The sequence below is a fragment of the Uloborus diversus genome, chromosome 2 (genome assembly GCF_026930045.1).
Source record: "Uloborus diversus isolate 005 chromosome 2, Udiv.v.3.1, whole genome shotgun sequence".
NCBI lineage: Eukaryota > Metazoa > Arthropoda > Arachnida > Araneae > Uloboridae > Uloborus > Uloborus diversus.
The window spans coordinates 158,867,791-158,893,912 of NC_072732.1; the positions used below are offsets into that span (position 1 = coordinate 158,867,791).

At 31.9% G+C, this 26,122-nt stretch overlaps 1 protein-coding gene across 1 annotated transcript; it reads right to left on the reverse strand.

Annotated features, from left to right (window-relative positions):
* On the reverse strand, positions 1-24,297 carry LOC129217460 (transcriptional adapter 2-alpha-like). Its single transcript, XM_054851761.1, has 9 exons — positions 24,211-24,297; positions 22,006-22,103; positions 18,274-18,330; positions 14,760-14,924; positions 13,058-13,276; positions 11,364-11,524; positions 9,351-9,435; positions 7,558-7,631; positions 1-262 (listed from the first exon to the last, which is right to left on the reverse strand). The coding sequence occupies exons 1-9, from the start codon at positions 24,267-24,269 to the stop codon at positions 74-76; spliced, it is 1,107 nt and encodes a 368-aa protein (XP_054707736.1). The 5' UTR covers positions 24,270-24,297; the 3' UTR covers positions 1-73.
* Positions 24,298-26,122: the final 1,825 nt, after the last annotated feature.

Sequence of the window (26,122 nt, forward strand, 5' to 3'; positions counted from 1 at the left end):
CAAAACATTTATTTGTGATACAAAATTACACAAAATACATTTATTTACATATTTACAAAAGAAAATAACATATTTAACAACCTTTACTAACCAAGCCTTCTTCAAGTAACAGGTCATATATTTTACGGGTTTTGTTAACGTCGATTTTTATTACAGTTCTTGCATTAGCTAATCTAAGGCTTCCTAACTTGCGATACTCATTAAGGAGGGTAGCTTTGTACTGCAGAAAAGATGTTGGTAGAAGTCGAATGCTGGCACACAGCTGAAAATAGAATATAATTTTAACACCATAGTAAAGAAATGGTTTTAGAATGAATAAAGAAAATATAAAATACTGAGCAATTTATAAGAAGTAACACGTAAACCATCTTTAATGATTTTATACAAAGGAATGGAGTTTGGAACTTTGAACTAGAAATTTTTTGAAATTAGTTTCCACAAACATAATTTTGGTTGATCATTGATGTTTTTGGGTTTCAGAAAAGCTTTCTCAAAACTTTTTTGAAGTTAGAGTTTTAAAAACACGATTATTTGCAATCAGGGACACGGAGAGATAAGGTGAACCCCTTGTCAGTTGCGTCGCCGGGCCCTTCATCCCCAAAAATTTTTCAATTTATACTACTTTGATTTTGAGTTGGGCTCCCTAAAGGGACAGACATCTAGTTTCCAACTAGATTGACCTGGCTTCTCATCGGCCCTGTTTAAAATTTTAGAATCCTTAATAGCATTAAGAGAAGGGATGGGGTTTGGGAATTCTCACCCAGTCATTTTTCGATATTTCAGCTCCAAAAGAGCAATTTTAAATGATGTTCGATTGTGTTAGAGGAAGGAGGTTTGGAAGCTCTCCCTGCAAAATTTTCAGGACTGAAGTTCAATTCCAATGCAGTTGTAAACAATCGTTGGTAATGTTAGGCGAAGGCATGAGGTTCAGAACTCTCCAATATAAATGTTTCGATATTGAAATTCTGAAGCCTTTCAGGGGGAACTCTTTTTGTTTATGGAACACATATTTTATTCTCAAAAATAAAAAATCTAGTAAGTAGTTCGAAACCTTGAATAATAAATGGATTTTTTTAGGCAAACTTGAGGGGGAGGGAGGTTAAACCTCAAGCTCTTTGTGTATGCCACTGCATTTATGGTACTTTGAAAGTGTAACACTAAATAATCAAAATACCATTACATCAATAAGTGACTGTTAAATTGCCTATTAAAAACAATTTAAAAAATGGCCTAAAAATGGAAGAAATGATACATAATCAAGTAACATTTAAAAAAAGAAAAGAAAAAATTAAAGTCAACTCTTACTAAACTAACGTCATCAAAAAAAAAAAAAAAAAAAATCATGTAAAACATCATTTGGTTGCTTTTTTAACCTGTCCCCGATAAAAATCAGTAACTTTCTTTTTCACCATAAGATGGTCACCAACCCTAATATTTATCCTGCTTTAAAAAATGAGAAACATTTTAATAACAGCATTGCACACCAATGGTCGTGACCAACAAAGAACTTTCAGTTGAAGCCTCACTTACATACAGTCGGACTCCAATTTAACAAATCTCTGTTTAACGAATTTCGTCAATTTTACTTTTCCCCCGACTAAAATGAATACAAAACCTCTATTTACCGAATAATAAACCCCAAATTAACAAATTATTTTAACAGCCTAAAAAAATTTTTTTTTTGTTAATTTGAGTTAGGAAATATTGGATTGTTGTTTAAATGACGTATCCATCTTGTCTGAAGCAGAAAAAGACTTTTTTAGAATCAGCGGAATTTTTTAGAATTTGACGGGCAATGGGGCAACCAAAGAATACCGGTTCTGTTGCAGAAAGCGAGAATAAAACTCATTAAAAATTACTGTTATGTTTACTAATGCTTTACACGGAGTGGAAAGTGTAAAATCATATCTCAAGCAGCAGGCTGTAAATCACACAGTATTTTCTTCTGTCCATAAAGTCGAAAGAGAACTATTTCTCAGTCAAGTATCAAGAAAATTGTCAAAATCTATTAAAAAACTAAATTTCAAATTACGTAGTGTGTAATAAGTCGTGGAATACTGAATAAATAGTGTACACTTTCTAATTATGGATATTTTCGTGCAGCTGCTTAATAGGGCTTTTAGATAAAGTAAGTGCAATTAAAAAAAAACCAATATTATGAATAACCTTGATTTAACATATAAAAGTTTCGGCCCCAATGAATTTGTTAAATCGGTGTCTGACTGTATTAGCATGAAATGTGTTAAAAACAATTATAATTCAGGTTCTAATTACCTTGGAACATTGGAAGACATTTTTCTGATGCAGAAAAATTAGGGGATTCTAAGGATATTTAATTCTAATTTGTGTGAGCATTTTTTTTGTCCTAATAGTACAGGATTTAAGCAAAAAATTTGTTAATTTAAATGTTGACTAAAATTGGAATTGGTTAATTAATTTGATTCAAGAATATTGCACTGTCATTGGGTCTGAAGTCGCATACCAAATTTCAAAAAAATCTTACCACCAGAAATGGGTGAAAATTGAACTGTAAGATAACACTGAAATCTGTTTTTGTGCAGTCTTTTTTGTGCAAAATTTTTTTGTGTGGTATATATGAAAATTTCAGTCAGATTGGGATTCAATTGACAAAATTATTTTTAAAATGAATGTGAGATAATTTCTTCAAGTGACGACATAGGCACCCCAATGGGAAGTCACTGTGACCTCCGAAAAATTCCTTATTCAGGAAATTTTGTCAGACTGCGGAAAAATAATCATCACTTGGTTTACTTTGATTTATTTTAAAGATAAGCAATTCCTAGTTATTTTGTAAGTTTTTAGGTTATTTTCTACAAGAGACTTTTTTTATGTGGTCCCTATCCACTTGCAAAAACAACTTTTTATAGCTACTCGTGAAGTTTCGAACAGTTTTTTTTTAACACGCTCCTTATCCACCGCATATAAACAGGTTTGGGTGTATAAATTACAGGGGTCTGTCCAGGATTTTTCACAGGGTCCGTTTTTTGTGAAAAATTAAATAATTTTGTGAAAAATGAATAAATTTTGTAAAAAATAATTAATTTGGGGAAAAAAAAATTGTTAAAACAAAATTTTATAATTTAGAGATGGCACAAACTGCATCAATTAAAGTTGCGAGTTGCGTGTTTTCCTCTTCTATGTCAAGAATATCATTCTGGAGTGCTTTTCTGATATTTGGCGGGGGGGGGGGGGGGCATCGCTCTCTCAAGTATCAATATTTATCTACCATTCTACATTTTGTTAAATTATACTACAAATATTTCTGTCCAGTATTTAAAATAATTGTAACAAAAAAAAAAAAAATAAATAAATAAAATTCAGAATAGGGTTCAGCATTTAACTTTGTGACCCAAGACACTTAAAAAGCACAGAATTTCGTTTAAAACGTATAAATTCCGTGATTTTAACAAAAATATAAAGTTATTTTAATTGTTTACCTCTTAACAAAGCGTAATAAACATCAAAAATTCGAAAAATCGGATTCCGATAGCGGATGCAAAGAGATCGCAATTCTCAAAGTGAAGGCATCAAAAGTATAAAAACGACTTGTAAAAGAAATATTTTTGATAAAATTATTTTAAAATTGCATTTTAGAGTCCTATGATAAACATTTCATTAACATCTGTGGACACAGTTGAAGCAAAAAAAAAAAAAAAAAGAAATAAAATAAACCATCTATTCAGCATTTTAATTTTTGACTCATAACAGAAAATGGAATTTTGCTTTAAAAACTTGAAATGAGAGTTCTAACAGAAATAAAGAGACTTTTCATTTATTTGCATCCTAATAAAGCGAAGTTAGCTCGAAAAAAGAACAAAATATGACTCTCATATCTCATATCAGATTTAAAGGATTGCATTTTTCAAAATGTAGACATCTAAAGAAAAAAACGGTAATTAAAAGAGTTTATTTAAAGTTAATCATCCTTGTTAGCATCGAAAAATCAAAACCCATATAATTTTCTCCCAAAATAACAATTAAACATCGCACCGCACTGTAAAAACGCAAATATTGACAAGCTAGTAAAATGAGAATATTTTCTAATCAAGTCATTATAAAGGTTCAACGCCAGATGCTAAGTGGTGATAATTTTGAAGTTGGTAACCCTATCTGAAGCGATCATATTTTTTCCCCACCCTTACTATCCTTTTGCAGTTCTAAGTTCATTTCGCAGATATATATTATTATTGTTTATTAAATCATGAGCTGGGAGAAAAGTGCTTACCAATGCCTTTTCAGAAAAGTTTACAACAACACCTCTGCTAATTAGCTGTGATAAAACAAACAAACAACCATTATATTTATTTGGCAGTAGCAATTATTTATCCCCTCTAATTTGACTTCAAAAAAGGTTTCAAAAATTATCGGTTTATACACAGAAATATGCATTGTTTTGCTTTCAGATTTGCTCTTTCAATTAACAATTTGTGAAAGATCCGATCTTGTTTATCAGAATTTTGTGAAGGGTCCGTTTTGTTTGATCGGGATTTTGTGAAATGTCCGTTTTGTTTGATCGGGATTTTGTGAAAGGTCCATTTTGGTTGATCGGATTTTTGTGAAGGGTCCGTTAACGGACCCAAATATCCTCTGGCCAGATCCCTGAATTAAATATATATATATATATATATATACTAGCAAAAATACCCAGCGTTGCCTGGGTCAGAAATAAATGTAGGAAACAATCGCTACTTCCTTTCGTTTTCTGTTTTAACTGAAAGAACTCAAAACATATCACTTTGACGTGATTAAAAATCGAGCTTCTTCCTTACCCATTAAAGTAAAATAGCAATAAGTATAAAGAACGAACGAATATTCATTTAGAAACAAAAGCACGAATTTAAGCATATAAAAATTTCCAAAATATGAACTAACAAAAACAAAGATCAATGAAAAAACCGTGCGCTTTATTTAATTAAATAGTACACACTCAAAAGAAAAAAAAAGCTCTCTACTATGTTTCTTTAAGGATGCAAAAAGTAGAGTTTCCAAATGTTTAAACGACTTAAAACTCATGTCTGCTCCGGAGAAGCCTTGATTCAACAATTTCCTTATGATTACTTTTATTATTGCTGTTGTTAGGCAACGAATTTTTGTACCAATAGGTTTATACATTCGCAACTTCAAAGCTTGAATACGCTACCTTGTGGTGATTACCAATACTAAAGAAAAAGGTAAAACATTCCATTCCACGAGTTTTCTTTGTCGTAAATTTCCGGCTTCAAGCAGTATGTGGTGTAATGTAATTTCAGAAGAATAAAAAAGAAAGCTTCGCACAAATACGATGAAAAAGTACTGTCATTCACTAAACGTCAAAGCAATTTATAAGTTATGGCAATTGTTTGTTTCACCTTTTTTCATCCGCCATTAGACAGTGGCTGCTGCGCCCCTTATAAGTTATTGGAGTTGCGAATTTAATTATTTAATGGGGAAATGATAAGAAATTTACTGTTTTCCACCATAACTTTTTAAAACTAAGTTTTTAAGGAATAAATTACAGCCTAAGTTGCTCCCTCATAATGTATCTATCTATGGTGAAAAAATGATTAAAATCTGCCCAGTAGTTTTGAAGTTTACCCCGGACATCCGGACAGAGATTAGCCCTTTATGTATAAAGATGAGGATGCAATTCCTAAGAAAGCAATGTCATGCTTGCTCCAGAGAGGCCTTGGTTCAAAATTCACATTATGATTACTTTTAATGTTGCTGTTGTTAGGCAACGAATTTTCGAAACAATTCGCAACTCCAACAAACTATAGGGCGCGCTGCAGTCACTGTCTAATGGCGGATGAAAAAACTAAAACAAACGCACGCTGTAATGTAAAAATTGCTTCTAAACTTAGGAAATGACAGAAATTTTTGTTCGCATGTATGATTTTTTGTTCTTTATTCATTTGAAAAGATTTTTATAAGTCTCTTGGTTATTCTGACCCATGTAGAAAGAGATTCGAAATCAAAAAGTATTACCAAAGTAAAAAATTAATGCAGAACACACAGTAAGTTGTTCTGAAGCAGCCATTTTCACAATATTGAATTCGGAATTGATAAATTTTTGGTTTGCTTCAAACAGCATTTTCATTTTGTACCGTTTTTTCTAAACATTAGTACATATTATGTCCTGTTTCGTGACATTTCCGGCATTTGTTGACATTTTTGTGACATTTCCGGCATTTGTTGACATTTTTGTCACATAGTGCACATACGGGACAGACAGTCAAGAGTAACATTTAACACTAGATAATTTATTTCAATGACTATATGATTGGATATCAAAAGAAATCATCATGCATTTAATTCATTCGTCATGGAAATGATTTAACTGATATGCGAAATCTTGTCAAGATACATTATTTTTTCGCACAATTTTAAAACCATAACCCTATAAACAGATTTTTGGCGAAACTCTTACACCGATAATGAATTTTTGCATAGGAATAAAGTCAAGTTCGCGCGATATTTTAGCGATAAAAATTCCAAACTTTTATTTTTTATTGTTCAAATTCTTAACGTTCTTTCTGGATTTTTCAATCCAGCGATAAATATTTTCAAGAAAATTTATTTGCATACTGTCCATTTCAGTTGGATGCTGTAGTAACAAAGGTTATTTAAATGGGATTAAAGGCTATTAATGTGGAATTAGGTTAAGGAAAAGAGTAATTTTTCAGCATGGCCCTAGTGTCCAGTCAACTTTGTTAAGTCCGCTTTTTTTCATTGAATTGAAAAACTGATACTTATTCAAATTCACTCAGAACAATATAAATAAAATGTGCACTCATAGTTTATATCAAGATGATTCCAAATAATGAATTACGTAAGAAAAAAAACAAAAAAACTTTGTTTTGCCCAAAATGAACACGTGGAACGCAATGCTTTAGTTTTTCTGGCAGTTTTGTAACTATCCGCAAGGTAGCGCATTCGAGCTCTGGAGTTGCGAATGGGTTTAATCTTTATTCATTTGATGTAGAAATTACATGACATTTACTGTTTTCGATTACGACGTTCTTAAACTAAGCTTTTTAGCAATAAATTATAGCCTAAGTTGTTCCCCGATTATGCAGCTATCTATGGTGAAAAAATGGTTAAAATCCCTCCAGTAGCTTTGAAGTTTACCCCGGACATGCGGACAGAGATTAGCCCTTTATGTATAAAGATGAGGATGCAATTCCTAAGAAAGCAATGTCATGCTTGCTCCAGAGAGGCCTTGATTCAAAATTCACATTATGATTACTTTTAATGTTGCTGTTGAAAGGCAACGAATTTTCGAAACAATGGGTTTAATCTTTAATCATTTAATGTGGAAATTACATGACATTTACTGTTTTCGATCACGATGTTCTTAAACTAAGATTTTTAGCGATAAATTATAGCCTAAGTTGTACCCCGATTATGCAGCTATCTGTGGTGAAAAAATGGTTAAAATCCCTCCAGTAGTTTTGAAGTTTACCCCGGACATCCGGACAGAGATTAGCATGTATGAAGTATATGTATAAAGATATATGGATAGTGTGAACTAATAGTAGGAATTGAAAAAAGTATTACCTCTTTCTCTTTAGCAGTCAGATTTTCAGATCCAGGCATTCCAATAATGTTAAGAGGTGGCGCTGATCGGCGACCTATAAAACAAATATGAAAATGAGTGATTACAATTCCTTATTTCAACAACATAATAAAACAACATGATAAAGCACAAATAAAATTATTTACATTAACTTTAGAAGAAAATTTGCTTTCTTTCATTCAGCAAAACTTTTTTTTTCCAAAACAGAGCTCATTTCCAACAAATCGGAAATTTTAAATAAGAGTGTGCAGTTTGTTGACGAATCTTCTGTCGTATACTCCTTTAACAGTTTTGCATGATTGCAAATAAGAAGGTCAATAACTTCATTTTTCACCTTCTTAAAATTATATAATATGCTCAAACTATTGTATAATTTTATTTCGGGTGCTCTTTTTGCTAAAAGCTATTCAATAGATTGCAAATGAATAAGAACTCTTAGGCACAACAAAAAGAAGAGTTCAAAAATTTAATTTAATAATATGCCCTTGAGAGCAGCAAATTGAAGCACAACAGAATCCCAAGTATTATCGACTATTCTACCGTCAGGTCTCATTTATCAGAAATGAGGTTTGCTTGTATCAATATTTGAAAATGATAATTATATCTAGAGTCATTGTGGGAAGGAAGCTTCCAACTTTTCTTTTTTTAACGTGTGAAATAAGAACACTAATTGAGTCCATTTTATGATAAGTAAAACTTTGTAATAAATTTTAAAAAGTTAAAGAAGCACAGTTGTACGTCCTTTATTTAACACTTTCAAAGAAAGGAATCTCTTTTTAAGGTACACTTTTTTCTGGTCTTGGTACCTTTGAATGAGGACAGAGGACCTCTATGTATTTTCCTCTGATTTATGGGTAATCAGTTTAAGAGACACAGTCACAGAGAAAAATTACAAAGTCAATGCATAAATGAATAAGAAACATTAAATTTGCTGGAATATTCAAATTTCACTTCTTGTCTAAAATATAACATGAGAATGAAAGTTTATCAGCATGTACAAAAAACTATTTTAAAATCCTTGCTGAATATTTCTACAATTTATTCCTGTGGTTCAGCCTGAATGGTTAATGCATGGCCCATAACAAGCTTTGTCAAGAAAACTTGAAATGTGAACAAAACTTGTAATGAATATAGCATTGAATTGTAAATTACATAACATCAAACAAATCCATGCAACAAATTACTTCAAAGTAATTTCTGTAGATGTAAATTACAAAACTTTGTTTTTACTAAATTTTTGAAAAACTTTAAATTTTTTAATTTGAGTAACCCGAGTTTTATTTAGTATATGAAATAAACTTTCAGCACCTATTGTTAAATGGTAAAAGTATAAGTTTAGCATATGGATGCTTTACTTGCTAAATTGACTAACTCCATAAAACAAAAAGTAGAGAATAGCTATGAAGAAGACGGGATGATCCATAGGAGTAAATAGGCCCTTGTGATACATTTTCTGTCATCACATGGTCCAAAATGTACTGAACCAAAACTTTATGATCACTGATAAAGCACTATTAAAACAGAAATAAAGATTTTTTTAAAAAGTGGAGTTAAGAGATTTGGTAACTGAAGCATCCATATGAGTTCCCTATATTCATCACCTTATATGCAACCTTCGAAGAAGCGACATTTTAATTTAAGGAACAAAAGATTCAGCCACAGTATGGTCTAGTTTGAGAGGTTCCACTGCATAACAAAGCAGTAAACAAATCGTAACAAGTTGACTAAAGCAAAAATTTAGAAGAAATAAAAAAGAATAGAAGAAGCATTTTACCACTAAAAGGAGCAGCTTCTGTCAAGCCTTGGTTGGTTTCTTTGAGATATTGTCTTCGAATGAATTGCTGACATGATGATTCATCCTTAAAATAATTAAAATATATGTATTTAACACATTTATATTCCATATCACATTTTAAAAGAAATACATGGAACTAATTTTAAAATGCAGGACTGGAGGGGGAAGTTTTAAAGATCAATGCAACTGTTTACAATAAAATAAATACATTAACACAACAGCTATTTTTCCAATGGTTTTTCGGTGAAATAAGAATTTAAACCATTATAACTAAACATGTGGGGAAGTCAGAAGAACAATACATCCCTATTTTATTTATGAGCTAAAATGGAAAGAATTTTCCAGATAAATATACAATGTCTTTACCACTTAAATGATCTCAAATTTAGAATGAAGTTTTGTTTAGTTTTATTTTGTTAGAAAAATAATATATTTTTGGTTCATGAAGACAATTCCTAAAACTGTAGAAGGTTTTTAAAGGTTTTACAACTTACTTCCTTCATTTTTGAATTTTGAGTTAATTATTCTGTTAGCTAACCGGCGAGCGAATTTACAACTTACTTCCTTCATTTTTGAATTTTGAGTTAATTATTCTGTTAGCTAACCGGCGATCGAATTGTTCTCCAGAGTTAAAATTCCAACAAGATTCACGTGCTGTTTACCATCGTCATGGGGTGACGTAATGGGCATAAATGTTGAGTAACTTTTTGTTGAATGCATGTGGAAAACTATTTTAAAAGTTTTACGGTTTAAAATGTTAACTGTGTTGAGTTGTTTTGATGACTTATTTATGCATTGAATTATATTGCGTCACACCATTGCGTAGTTAGAAAGTAAACGTATAAAGAGGGGAAAGAGGGGAGTCAATCAATCACTCTCTTATATTCTCATCTCAGCTCTTTGCTGTTCCTGGTGTCGTTGCGGCTGTTGGCCAGTTGGTTTGGTGTTAAGATTTGCACCTGGGAGAGATGTCTCCGATCTAAATTTTCCACGCTGAGGACGTGGTTGTAGTTTGAAACATGTAAGAAAAGTTTCGTTTAATCCTGCTAAAAGTGCGGGCTTGTTCTAAAGTTAACCTTGAGTGCTTTTGAAGGTCTTTTTATGATTGAAGTTGATTTTGGCCCAAGATGGGCTGAATAGGGCTGTTTGAAGGCTCGTGTTAGTCAAATTGGATGTCGGTCCAACGCGAGGATACCACCTGAGGGCAAGACGGTGTCCGGGAGTCTGGCTGGGCTGGATGTTCGTTCAGTAAGGTTCTTCAACAGATGGAACAGATCCTTATGTCTAAAAAATGACAGGCCTACTGAGAAAAAGGCATGACTGCCGTCCTCGAGGGAAGGAATAGTGTCAACTCTTCTAGATATCCGATATGCAGATAGGTGCCTTCATGTTTTGCGTGTGCCATCTTTTAAGAGTGAATTATCCTGTGGTATGACTTTCTTTTAATGTTGTTTTACCAGGACTTTTTCATATTTTGGCGTGAACTCAAGGTGTGACTAGATAGTCATTTTAATAATATTTAGAACTTTAACGAAACTTGTTTTGAATTTTTCCTATGAATATTTCAGGGTTTATTTTCTAGTCATAATTGTTTTAGGAATATGTATTGTGATATATACAATTGTTGTTGTATTTTTCCCTTGTTAACTGTTTAATGAAATGTTTTTGACTGTTAAAATGTATCTGTAATTCTTTTCCCCCAGACAGATCATTCCACAAATTTTCAGTTGGCCTTGCTTTCAACCTGCTTTAGTTCCTCGAACTTCAGGTTCTCAATTAAGCTATAAGAATAAGTCCAACAAATTTTTCAGAGGACAGAGAAAAACGTCATATATCCAAATGAGCAATATTATGAGGCATGATATAACAAGGGCTTACTGTATTACAATGTGTTATAATATGAATTTATAGTTGATTACTACAGTTCACAGTAAGTTTTTATAAAATGGTACAATAAATTGATAAAACTTAAAAATTGCAGATTTGTTTTACTTTGATTTGTGCTAGCACTTCATCAAGAGCAGTTCGGCCACGTTGCCTTTCCTCTCTACGCCTTTTCAACTTCATATACGTTCCAATACTATGTAGCCTAGTTATTCCAGCTTTGCGACATTCTTGAAGCATCTTTATCCTTTGTTTAGTTTTTTCTTCATCTATGAAATATCAAAGAAGAAAACAAATTAAATACAAAGCTGACATGTAACACACAATAAATGTTAATAACAATATTTTGGACTTGTCCGCTTAAATGGGTAGCTTTTCGAACCTAGTGTATTTTGGGGAAATTTTCTTGATTGAAATTTGAAAGGTAATATTATACTAACAGCTAATTATGATATATTGCCCGCCCTGTCTAGTCGTCAGAGGAGTGTGACTGTGATGGGGAGGTCCTAGGGAAGAATCTCAGCTTGGGCATAGAGGATGTACTTTCCCTCTCTTGTCCTTGTCTTTATGTGTATGAATGTGTTGTGCTCTGAATGGTTGCCTTCCCTATAAACAGGTCCTTATGGCATGTGTGTACTGTGGAAGCCGGTCTTCACACCAAATTATGGTACAGTGGAAAAGTGAAGCAGCGCATCTCAAATTGCCAGCCTAGCTAGCACAAGACAACAACTGATACAAAAACAACAACAGCTAATTATGAAAAAATTAAACCCAAATTATTTTAGTTCATGTTTTTGGTTTTGTCTTTAATTAGCTCATTTGGTTGACGGTTACTAGTACTTTGACTAGTGGAATACGAATCAAGTTTTTCGTTATTGGCTTTTAGGAAAGTTTTGTTTTGCTTCAATTCTGCATGAAAAGGTGCAATGGAATTTTTTGTCTTTTTTTATAAGCATGGTAAAAAATTAAAGATTTTTTTCCCCTCACAGCATTTGCTTTTTGCTGGCATTTGAGGTATGTAGTGCATTTGCCAAATATATCTTCTGATTCAAGTAACAAACATCAGGATTTGTGTTTTTTGAGATTCATTCATGGCTGTTGAGTCTCAAGTCTCAATAATTGTCCTTACAATGGTTTTCTTTTATTTCAATTGTATGAAATTTTATGTGTATAAATATCAGAGATAAATTTATTAACTTTCCAGTCCCAGAACACCTATGAGAAATAATTAAATCCTGAGTCATGACCAATTTTGTGCTCAAGACAGGGTTTAAGCTGAGTTCAAAACTTCTTTAGCAAAAAAGCGAAGGTTAGAAAAAAAGGTTTAGCAATTTGCTAAAATGTTGACAATAAATGAACCCAAAAAATTCATTTATTAGAAGGTCATAGTGCCCATTAAGACTAAGTACTGTTGAACTTAATAGTAATTGAAACATTTTCTGAGCTAAGATTTATAATATGATTAAGTTGAATATCACTGTTCTTGTTTAATCTTTCAATCATGCTTTGTTTTTTTTTGTGTTTTAAATTTTTTATTTCTGTATTCTTTTATTTTATTTGAGCAAAAAAAGCAAAAATGCCTTGCTTTATTTTCGTAATTTAAATAGTACTTTCGCATTCTGCGAAAAATGCGAGACCGTAGTGGAAACTTTGGCTCAAGGGAATTATCCCCCCCCTCCAAAAAAAAAGCAGTACCGGAATGATGTTTTGGCACCAATTCAACCCTGTTGTACATATAGATATACGCTTATTAATTTTTTGCCTATTATGCTAAAACAAGGAAAAATTTAAGATTAACTTACATAACATGCTTTCCATGAACTTATAATAACTCTCCGGTTCAAAGAGACGCATAAATGCTTTCATTTTATCCAGGATGTTTTTTCCCAATATAGAGTATCTTTTCCAGTCTTCAAAGTTTCGCTTCATGCTTATCAACCCAAAAGTCATAATAATGTGCTTCCGACGAGCTCTTTCTTTCAACCGATTTTGGTAAATGCTTAATACATTTTTCTGAACCTCTGAAATTAAATTAAGAATGGTTACAAAAGAAACAAGATCATTAAAAAAATTAGAAAATAAGAAACAGTTGAGAAAGCCACTTTTTATTGAGAAGGTAGTAAAAAATAAATTTTTAACAAATATTTATACAGTTGGATCGATATTAAATGAATATTTTTTTTTGAAAATTGCTTCATTTTATGAATTTTTATAAGGTAATAGGAATAGTTTAAAGGTTTCATTGCAAAATAGCTTTCAAATAATAAAGTCAACAATCATATCAAAGCACAATGAAACAATTATAAATACAATGATGCATACAAAACAATTGCTTGAATGACAATAAATGAACATTAAACAAGAACCATCAGATCAAAACATCTTTTCCACTGTTTCACTGTTAAACTAAGATTTTTATTTGATTGCTGAAGCTTTCATTGGCAAAAAACTTGGGTTGCATTCAGGTCCATCATTTGGGCAATCGAGGAATGGGGTCAGTTGTCCCTCCTTGGAGTTAAGAAACATAATTAAACTAAGCACTTTTGTACATATTTTGCTGTTTTTTCATCATAAAATTTATTGAACAACACCCTTCGCTCCCCCTCTGGAAAATTTTTCAAATGAGAGGCCTGGTTGCACTCTAATGCAATGGTCATTTACTGTAAAAGGTTATACACAGTAAAGGGCAATGTGGGGTTAGAAATACCAGCATTGTAATCAATTGTCAGTTGAACCATAGCTATTGCTTTATTCCTAAACCAAGCAAGTCTAAGGCATAATTTCTTTGATAAGTTTTTTAAGAACTGAAAGACATACAGAAGCGTGCACAGCAATTTTAGGGCCCCTCACAAATGACTTTTCCGGGCCCCCCTCCATATTGTTTACCCCTATATTTCACCCCTAGTTTTAAAAATATTGGGCCCAGGCCAACAGGTGTCCCTTCTCCTTCTTTGTGCATGCCCCTAAAGACATTCTTTTTTCCACTTTTTGGACATTAACCTGGGAACATGTAATAAAATATGTATTTTGAAGACACTAGTGCAATAATAAGATGGTCAATGTTTGAATTTTGTCAATGATAAGGATGACAGAATAAGAAAAGAGTAAGTAAAATAAACAAATGAATAAGAATTGACAAATAAATGGCATGTTTAACTTGTTTCCCTTTAAATAGGATTTCATAAAACAATTATTATTTCTTGGATACCACTGAAAATGTAAATTTAATCAATGTTAAATGGACACTGACATACATAAATATGACAAAAAAGTTTATTTCTAAAGGAGAAAACTATAAAAAAGAGGAGGACAAAGAAGGAAAAACATTAAACTTGATTCTGTTACATTTATTACATACAAGTTCAATCACATAAATTTTTTTTCAGAATTATCCACAAAAGAATCTAAAATAAATTTTATATTTTAACTATTAAACCAAATTATTTAAAAATATAAATATGTGTTGATTTAAACATAATACATTCCTGCTGTTAAATACTATACCGTTAAATAGAGGATCATCGTCCTCATCAAAATCTAGATCTTTGATATCTAACTCAGCAAAATCATCATACTCAGATGAAAAATCTCCTCTTGCAGGCATGTATCCAGCCATTTCTTGGTACAAAGTCGAAGAAATTATTGGGCGTGGAGGGTCTTGAGAAAAGTCTGTAAAAGGAAAGCCAGGGATGATAAATCTTACTTTAGTTTCATTTCAATAAACTAATATATTTTTTAATAGCAAAATAGTTATTACACAGGAGGTAATGGCCAAATATGTATCCTTTGAAGCCTGAATTGACACCTGAATTTGAAAACCGAGTTTAGAATTTTAAAAAGCACTATGTGCTTTTTCGTGTGCTTGATACACTATTCACTGCAGATATGAACTTATTGCCAGGAAAGTTATGATTGAATTGGAACAATGTCAACCGTGGCTACAGCCAGCTTGCTCATTTGAGTTCTTGAAAAAAAAAAAAAGTGTGGCCCGACAGAAAACATCATTTCTTAAATTAGGCCCTAATGCTAGCATTTTATGCCGGGTGCAGTGTCGGCTTTACCATGCCACAAATGTTGCAACTGGAAGGGAACATTGAAGCTGATATTCTGAAAAAATATCCTATGTAATATCTGTTCATCTCTAAGGGTCCCCAAAAATGCATTGTGACACACTCCTAAACCTGTAAAGCTGCCACTAATCAGGTGAACTAAAAATCATTTTTGTGAAAATATAAAATTGCAGATAAAATAAAAACTGTTTCCTTCTGTCCCACCAAAAGGATAAAAATACCTCGCCCTCACAAAAATAAAAAGGAGAGGGAATTTTTTTTCATAGCAATTATGTCAAATGAAAATGAACCTCTTTAATAGTCAAAATGTGGTGAAAACAAGAAGCATTTTTTCTAAAAAATAAACTTAATGTTTGGAAATGGACGGTATAAACATTGGAGCTAGCATACATTTAAAAAATTTACAGCCTTAGATGCACATTGGAGTAGCTAGGTAAAACAGAGGGCACAGTAGTAAAATGAAAAATCAACGTAAATGAAGCACATAATGTTAAAACCTGCTAATTTGTGCTTTATTTAGATGTTGTAGTATTTTCGTATTACATACAGCAAATAATGTTTTGGTAAAAGTTTGAATTTATAGCAGCACAACAAACTTTCTTCACCTCATAAAGCCAAAATTCCCCCCCAGACAATTTAATTTTACTTTTTAATGTAGATTCAGTGCTTATCTTAACTAAGGTTATCTCATATTTGTAAACTTAAATCTTAGGAAACTTTAAACTATTTTAATCAGCAACTGCTGCTACCAAACCAGATGCTGGTTCTTATGCTCTCATTTTGTAAGAATCATCTCTTTTCAATAGTTAAAATTTTCACAACAGCAAACAGTTTTTTTTTTTTAAATTAGAGTTTTATTATTTTAAATTTTTGATTTTTCAAAAAACTTTTGATGAAAATTGCATTTTTACAAGAAAATTAACGAAATAAATTTTTATGATTTTGAATAAATGTCCGAGTAACTGAGTAATCCACTCGATGAAAAAATATATTTAAAAAGTTTTTTTTTCCAGCAAACAAAAATATTCACACTTACACTATTTTCAAATATTTACACTGACAAAATAATATTTCAATAAATATTTGTTTAAATGCATTAAGTTTCCAATTAATTATTAAAATTAAAAAGCATAAAGTCCTTTGTGTATAAGACTTTCAACTACATTCAATAAACCAGGGGTCTCAAATTTTTCTCGATTGGTGGCACCCTTTGAAGGTTTAGAGTTTTTTCATGGCAACATAGTCTATATCTGCTATATAGTATATTGAAACTATGGACACTTTACAGCATAGACTTTGGGAATACCTGCAGTAAAATCTCAACAACCCTTAAAATTCTAATTAGTATATAAGATCTCTTAACAATTGTTTTCCTAATACCTTTTAATGAATATTCATAATTCTAAACATTAAATTTCTCACAACTCAACGCTCAGGTTATGTATTGGAAAAAAACTTTTTTTTTTCAGTTTCTCTCTCTTTTTCGTTTCCTTTTTGGATATCTGATAGAGTAATAAATCACATAAAAAAAGAGTCAAGTTTTTATAACTAAGCATACAATTTAAAATGGAGGAAAGATGGGGGGGGGGGGGAGGGGAGAGATTTTCTGAAGAAGAAAATTATTAGCTTTTATGAATCATAGTTTCAACGGTATTTCAGTATCTTAACATAATTATTTCAATGACTAATGAATAATTCTGAATGAACTGAAGGAAAAAAAAAGTTACATTTTGAATCAGTTAATAGCACTTAAACAGAGAGGGGAGAAGGGGAATCATGTATTTTTCTAAATCAGATTGAGATGGTTGAACTCCACTTGAGTATAGTTTTTTTTTTTTTTTATTTTGTTTTTAAATATTGGTGTAATACACTTTGGACTCTCTTTATTATTTAAATGTTTCCAGAGAGGAAAGTTACAGGTTTTATTCTAATGAGTAAAATTATAGAAATAAAATATGGAAGTAGATAATTTCTGCAATAAAATTGAAATGTTTTTATACCGCAATTGAATGAGATATTTTAGTACAGACACAGTAGGATGCTATACAGCTGTGTCAGAGTCCACAAACACTTTAGCAAAAAGAAAATCAGAAAGGAAAATCTTTCACAAAATATTAAAATGGCTTATTAACATTTGCTTGCATACCTTTGTACATGCTTCAATGTGTTTCATTTTTATATGTAAGCTAAATTTCAACTATGAAATCCTTAAAGAGATGTTAATGCACAAAATATAATACAAGCCTTAAATAATAAGCTTTTCATTGAATTTGGAACATTACTACACATTCCAAAATTCAAGAAAATGAAGTTATTACACAAGAGAACACAAATAACAATTTTTATTTCAAACACACAAGGACTCTGTTTTCAGTAAGTTACCGCCCAATAGTCAGGGCTAAAGCAGAAATACTTATAATTAGCATGAAACTGCAGTCCTCAGATGGATTGACTAAGCTGGCGGGGTATTTCATGTACATTGTACAAGGGCTCTAGTCATGCACACACATAAACATGCATAAATATACTCCCCCCTCCCAATTTATACCTCAAAACATTTGTGAAGCCCTTAATTGATACCAATAAATCGATAGAGAATTTTGTCACACAGCTAAGTTTGCTTGTTTGGAGTTGGCTTACTTTCGAGAAGCAATCTCTAATTTTTCTTTAGATTTTTGCTTATTAGACTTTTTTTTTACACTTAGATTTCTCAAAAAATTGGTACAAACAAAAAAGAAAATTCTTTTTTTCACTCATATTAAATCTTTTAATCACTAAAAAAAAATTGTTAAAATTCTTTTTTTTTTGAGTAAAAGGAACTCGAAAATGAAACAAGTAAACAAAAAATATTATTTTAAAATTATGAGTGAAAAGTAACATTAAATGAGCATATAGCGTAATTTCATGCAAACTTATCTATATTCCAATAAATTTTTGTAATAACTTACTAGTACAAGACACTGGAGCAGGATGGATATCCTTGCATCTTTCTGGGGCTTGAATTTCTAAATAAAATACATAAAACCAATTCAGAAACATGCACAAAATTAAATGCAGCAAATGCAACACTCATTTGTAGTTTTGACATCTCTATGTCTATTTAAAACATTTGGGTCTTGTCATTGGCATCAAAAAATTCGACAGCAATTGAAAAAAATGTCAAGGGTCTTTATAATGTAAATCTCTTAAATGTTTTATTGGAATACCGTTCTTTTCTCTTCCTATAGTGGAACACATTCCCCTCCAAATAAAGGTTCTGGTTTGAAAAGTTCACGGCCATCCGGCCAAAAAAAAAAAAAAAAAAAGCATCATCCATTTTATGCTAAGCATTAAAAGCTTCATATATGTAACCATACATTAAACACAGAGAATGAAAATTGCTTCTACAGTTAAATAATATTTAGTTACATTGAATTGCTGAAAAAATGTTAGTGTGATGATAATTTTAATTCATTTATTAGCACATATTTCAAATATTATACTTTCAAGTAGTGTTGATGTTGTTTAAAGAATATTATTTTCAACATTTTAGCTGACTTAAATTTCAGTTGATTTAAACTTCATTAATTCTGTTTCAAAGTAGGTCTTAATTTTTCTTTTAAAAAATATTTTTAAATTTTCCATTGTGTGAATTTATTTTTACATTCAAAGTTTCTGTAAAAGATATTGTCATACAAAGTGGCTATCAAAATCATGTACACCATAAATAGCCTACTTTCAATGAGCTGTAGCTCAAATTTGCCACCATCAATTTTCTTTTTGTTAGCATTGTTTAGAAAGAAGATTTTTCCTATCAGAATATAATTTTTGATCGTGCTTTTTGAAATAAGGATGAAAAAATGAACTTGAAATATTATTTGTGGAATGAATGGCAATGTTTAGAGGCTGAGTTTGAAGAAAATGTTATTACACTAGATGCCTGAAATGCTGGGAGCTCAAAGAGCTTCTCATTGTTAATACATACAGCCTTTTTTGTGAATTTAAGATCACTAACATTCTCATAGCACACAGGTAAATTAGACAAAAGTTGAAGGAGAAATTTTTTTCAAGATTTTAATTTATCATAAATTTTGAGCAAACTCACTCTAAGCTCATGCTTCGCAATTCTATTGACAAAATAGCTGTGTTCAACAGGTTACAGTTGTAAACCTTAAATAATAATTAGCTGCTGTATTAGCTACTATATAATTAGCTGCTCGTGCACCTTTGCAAGGTGCACCTTGAAAATAATAGTTATGTCTAGTGACGCGTGTTCAATAATTAGGCTTGAACAAAAAAACAGTAAAATTTTGCGGCAGATTGCGAGAAAATAACCAAAAAGTAAACTCCCGATTTCAGGAAAAGCCACAAAACAAAAACCAAAATTATTTTTTTGTTTATATTCAAGAAAAAATGACAACAAATCTTTCATTTAACGATTTTCTTCACGCTACAACTACAAATTTTAATAAAAGCATTGATACGGAAAGTTGAGATGAAGCACTGAATAATAATTTGAATGGAGGAAAGCCTTTGAAAAAAAAGGATTTTATTTTGAAATCTAAGAGTCATAATTAATAGTTTTTAATTGATATCTCCGCTAATTATTATCAGAGGATTATGTTAAATAGCCAAACATGAAGACAGGAAGATTACGAATCCATCGATACCTGGCTCGATGGTCAGTTCATTGGAGTTTGGGAGAAGTTACTTGGACATACATACATACATACGCTCAGTTTTTAATTATATATATTCTGAAAAGAATATCTTCAACCAAAGTGGCAGCCACAACCCTCCACATCAAAAACAGTGTTTTCAAAGCACTGTAGCTCAAATTTGCCACCATCAGTTTTTTTTCTGTTAGCACCATTAAAAAGGACAGATTTTTTTCTATCAAAATATTTTTTTACAATGTTTTTTCATGTAAAGCTAAAAAATGAGCTAATACCCGCAAAAGATTTCCTCACTGCATTTCGTCAAGAGTTTACATGCCTGCTACACAAAAGCTAATGAGCATTAACTCATAAATATGTTAGAATGGCAACAATAAACTAGTATGTTGTGGCCATCACGAAACTTTCTTCTATATTTTTCTTTTTTTTTCTGATCCCTCCCCATGCTTGACGAGGAAGCAATATTCCCAACAAAAACAAAATTACACATGAAAAAACTTGACGACCATCCCAATGTCTGCATTATTGCAAAAGCAAAGCAAAGAGCGAAAATTGAAAGTTATTTTAAAAGCCTTGCTTGAATTAATTACAAATATTTTATTTGTTAACAAACATAAGATGGCAACAGTTAAAAATTTTAAAGCATTGAAATAATATTTCCGATCATTTCCATACAATTAAAATCATGAGAAATAAGCAGACAATAATCTATTACGATTTATCTTTCTTATTGTTGCACTAATAAAGCTATTTTTATTCGCTAAAAAATAATGATAATAAAAATAAATCAGCACCTCTTGGCGCGATTGGCGCCAAAATTGAACCAAAGCCTGTTTACATGTGGATTCACATATATTCCAAATTTCAACCAGAACGTAGCATTACTTTTTGAGATAGGGCACTCACAATGGAAAAAAAGAACGGGCGATTGCGCTACCCCCTTTTTAGCTGTTGACACCAAAATAAAATCAGCTTTTATACCCACTAAGGGCTACTTGCCGATAAATTTTTCTTTCATTCCGTTCATTATTTCTTGAGATACAGCAGTCACAATGACGACAAAAAACGTTCTATAGCTCAACCCCCGTTTGAGTTATTGACACCATAATTGAATCAGCACCTGTTTCTGTTACTGGCAACATATGGACGTCCCATTGCTCCACCCCCCTTGGAGGAATTCGAGCCAAAAACCAATGGGCACAAGTTCACATAGTGGCACATATGTGTACCAAGTTTCGTTCGATTTCATGCGGTAGTTTTTGCTGTAGAGCGGCCACAAAAAACTGGTCACACACAGACGTGACACACATACACACAGACAGACAGACATTTTCCAAAAATAGTCCAAATGGACTCAGCACACCTCAAAACGTTCGAATCCGTCAAAATTCGAAATTCGAAAATTTGCACGAATCCAATACTTTCTTCTATGTATTAGATATAGAAGAAAGTAAAAAGGACTTTTAGCTTTCAAAATTTCAGGTGTGTTTCAAAATTCAGGTTCCTCTAATGTAATAAAAAGTCTTTCAAGCTTAGCCTTAGCTTGGGAAATCCTTATGACTGACTATTCAAGCTCATTTTTGTTTTGTCCTTGTAAAAAAAAAAGTAAAAAATTTTGTTTTGGTGCAGAAAACAGCAAATTAATACTTTCATTCAGATTTTCCTATTTGGTGCTATTAGGTGAAGGGTCGTGACGTTTGCAAACTTGCAATTGATATGAAGGAATAAGAAATATTTCTTCAAGTTTTAACACTTAAAAACATTAATACATTTGTGCATTATTTATATTTAATGAATCTTTTTATAGCCTCATTTGCGTTAATCAAAAATAGAACACTGGAATTTTCAATTTTGACAGCTGGAAAACATTTTTCGGCTTTATCATGAAGGCCTAGATTCAAATCCTTATTTCTAACACAGGATGGATAAAAAATTATATTATAAAAAACCAACTTAACAAGAATTTGTTAAGTTTAAAAACAAACTAGTACAGCTTGGGGTGTGTTATTGTTTAGCCTGACTTACCAGGAAGAGGTGGTGTTGGTTTATACACATAATACTTGAAATAATGCTCCTCACACTCAGCTTTACTTTTAGTCCCCACATCTCTAGCTATGTCACACCTGAAATGAGAGCATAATAAAAGTATGAATAAATAAGACATCATTCTATGTACATAAAAATGCATGTACAGTAAACTCTCGATTATCCGTGGAATAGGGTGGCATGGTAACCACAGATAACCGAATTTCACATAATCTGCAAAGTAAGTAAAAAACAATACTAGTAATGAAATAGCTTAGAAAGATCTACATCACTTGCATACATTTAAACAATAACTAAAATGTTAACAGCATATAAAAAATGTATGCAAAACCTAAAAAAGGATCACTCATTATTACAAATGGATTACAAACATACACAAGCAAATGGTGCGCACAGATTAACAGAAACAGATCAAGCTAGCTTACACCAAAAATGCATTGGGGAGGGCAATTTTTTTAACAAGACTGGTCTAAACGCTTAATTACGGTGTGTAAGTCATGTAGCTCTAAAAAGATCAGTATGTGGTGAAGATTTAAAGCAGTAAGTTGTGTAGATCTAAAAATCAGGTTTTGATGACCATGGAAGGTGTGATGTCATTGAAAGGGAAGGAAGAAACAAAATGTAGGAAAAGTAGCACGAAATTTTACAAGGTAATTCACTAATAAAAGTAATATTGATATTGAAAATAATTTTGAGAAAATATAAAATATATTGGTGCACAAGAGTAGAAAAGTAAAAGAATTTTTTTTTCCATTCCTATCATAAAGTATGTTTTATAAATTTTATGTGAAGTAATTTCGCTGCATTAAGAATCTTACTTCATACAAGAATGGACTTTCATTGAATTACAGCATGTAGTTTGATTTGCAACACTTACAATCAATCTTGCTTATAACATCCTCTCAGTTTTAATGTCATAAATGTAACGACTTCTGACATCATTATAATATAATCAAGGTTGACCATGGTGTACATATAGACAAGATGTGTACTAAAAGTAGTAGAACTCATTTGCCTAAAAGAAATTATTCATGAGAGTACTACAAACAATTAGAATTATGCAGATAGTAGCACTCTTCCGCACCTACACACTGCTGCCCACAAGTTTTCCAGTTTTTGTACGCTACTAGGAATGAGTTTTCTAGTTTTCGCATGGTCCCGGGAACGCTTGGACTAGAGTGTAACTGCCTCTACTGAGCAGTAATGCGTCAAAAAAAAAAAAAAAAAAAAAAAAAAAAATCACACTGTCAAAAAGGTAAGGGTCCTTGAATTTACATTGTGAAGAAGATCCTGCGAGATCGCTTTCCAGTTGGCCTTTTGCTCCCCTGACAACACTCGTGGAACAAACTTTGAGCACGCTTTCCTCATGGTTAAGTTTTTTGTCACAAACTAATAAATTTAGGTTCAAGGAATTCTCAATTCATTAGCAATCATTCTGATACTCGTCCTACAATCAGTCCAGTAAATTTTTCCCACATGACACAGTTTATTTTATTAGTCTTGCTGGTTAAAGGGTGTCTTCTACTCTTTCCCTACCTTCTCGGAACAAGTTGTGCCACTCAAAAACACATGGCCTACTCATTGCAGCATCAACCATAGGCCTCCTTAATCTTGTTGTGTCGCACCAGAATACACGCTATGATTCTCCCTGACGAGGTGTTTTGACAGGGGTTCACAGTACAAGCAAACTGCAATCTTCAACGGCCAAGAGCCAACCACTGATTTTTCCCAGCTCCCCTAATATCTTGTCATCGTGCACATGCAGAACACCTCGTCTTCCCGTTCGTTCATGAAAAAATCAGTCCTACTACTTCTAGGACCCATCCTGTACACATGTTACTTTTGAGTACAATGCTTTTGTGCTTTCCAAGTGAATTTTATCTTCTGATCCCACAGTAAATTTAATTTAGTTCAGCAAGATATGTCATACTGATGATAAGTACACCTCTCTCATTTTAAATGTGCAAAATTTTGCATTTTGTCACACATTATTTAGAACACAAGTAAATATGATTTGCAGAAATAAAAGATTTCTTTCGCAGCAAAATTAAATCAGCATTTATGTCTAATAGAAGCATAAAAACAAGCATTTACAAATGTTTCAACTGCTCTTCAAAAATGCTTTCAAGGGGTTGAGCTTCCTTAGGAAAATGATTACTTATGAAATAAAAATTAATTATTTACCAATTTCCAATGCCTCTTTCTTCAACTGCATTCAATAATTTTAGTTCTTCTGATGCCATCCATTCTGGATCTAGTAGAGTGAAATTTGTTCTCTGTTTGGAAAGACAAAAGGATTAATACATCAGGGATGAAAACAGCCCGAAGTCAAAAAAGAGGAAAAATTGAGATACTTAAAATTTGAATATATATACATTTTTTACAATTATATTGATACTATTAATATATATATTTTTTTTTACTAGTAGAAATGTTAACAAATGAATAAATAAAATAAGCTTGCATTCATGCATTTATTTAAGATTTTAACAGATATATCAATTCCATTTACCACTTTCAATTTCCCATAGCCCACAAATCAGGTGAAATTAAAACTTTATAATGTGATATCTAATGCTATAAAACTTCCATATAATTAAAACAAGCTGAATCATTGGACATTAATTACAAAATGACATTATCAGTGTGGCTAACCTTGAAGAGACAATTTGAGGATCATTTTGAAATTTTGTGGAGCAGCTGTATATATTCTATGAAAAACATTAAAAAGCTAAACCCAATCTAAAACTTTTTGAGCTTTGATGGTCATTTTAAGCACTAGCATAAAAATGATTATTTTTAAATTGATAAAAAAGTTTTAAACACTATGTCATGATTTGAGAATGTAAGCATCCTTAATTTCCTATATTTTCATGTCTGTCATAATAAAATAGCACAGTATAATTAAAAATCAATTTGAATTTATTAAGATCTTTAAGAGCAATATCTTTGGTAAGTCTGATAAGCATAAAAACTAGATTTGAGGAATGATGTTGGCTTAACTTAACTCGGATGGAATAGGATAAATATTTTTGAATGGGCATGGCAGTTTACAAAAAAATAAATAAATAAATAAAATAAATAAATAAAATAAATAAATAAAATAAAAAATACATAAATAAATAAAGTGTAAGAAGGGTTGAAAATATTAGTCTACAAAAAGGTATTAATGTCTAAGCAGTAGAATGGCATAGCAAATAAAAATGAGAAAGTGTTACAGAAGTGGATGCAATGGAATTTCAAAAGCTACATCTAACGATTGCACCCACCACCGTCACTTTCCAGCATTTCTCCCTCCACTCCTATTTCATCCTCTTCACCAACAGCAAAAAGTTCCTTACTTCATTCTACTCAAGAAAGAACGTGTGCCTCAGCAAGAATCCTGATGGGAAGGTCGGGGCAGAAGGGACGTGAAGGGGTATTTGCACGCCCGCTAGAAAGTGGCTATGAAATGGGCGTGGCAAAACAATAAGCGTACAAGTTTTCAGCGAAAAATAAAATACATACAAGAAGGGTTGAAAATAATAGTTCACAAAAAGTTATAAAAGTTTAAGTGATAGGATGGCATAGTAGACAAAAATGAGCGAGTGTTATGGAAGTGGATGCAATCGGATTGCGAAAAGCATAAACGCTGACCGCTTTCTACATTATTCTCGAGCCTTTTCCCCTCCCCACCCACAAAACGAAGTTCAACGCGATCGCGATCGCTCGCTTAAAAATGCTCGGCGGCCGGAAAATGGAAAAAAAAAATTAATAAATAAATACAAAAAGCGGAATATTGCGGATTCGCGGAAGATTTTCATCCCTTATACCTATAATACATTAAAAAACAGCATATACAGCAGAACCTCGATTTTATATTGTTTTTTTTTGGAACGCTTTCTCACGTCTGATGTCACCGTCTGCTGATATGTGAAAATTACTATACCAGTAATGTTGAAATATTTTGGTTATTTTTAAAAATCTGCTTAATATGGTTTTCTTAAAACAGATCTAAGCAGTGGTGTTCCCATAGGGGTACACCACTCCATACACTCTCAAACATTTTTTAGATATATGGCGTATATCCTCAAGCTTCAAAAAATTTCATATAATG

What these genes read in the sequence shown, in the direction of transcription:
- LOC129217460 (XM_054851761.1), bottom strand. Translation starts at nt 24,269, where the DNA reads ATGGCATCAGAAGAACTAAAATTATTGAATGCAGTTGAAGAAAGAGGC. An exon ending in AAGTGCTAGCACAAATCAAA is followed by an intron (nt 9,436 to 11,363) that starts GTAAAACAAATC and finishes AATTATTTTAAG; the next exon opens with GATGAATCATCATGTCAGCA. An exon ending in TGACTGCTAAAGAGAAAGAG is followed by an intron (nt 263 to 7,557) that starts GTAATACTTTTT and finishes TTCTATTTTCAG; the next exon opens with CTGTGTGCCAGCATTCGACT.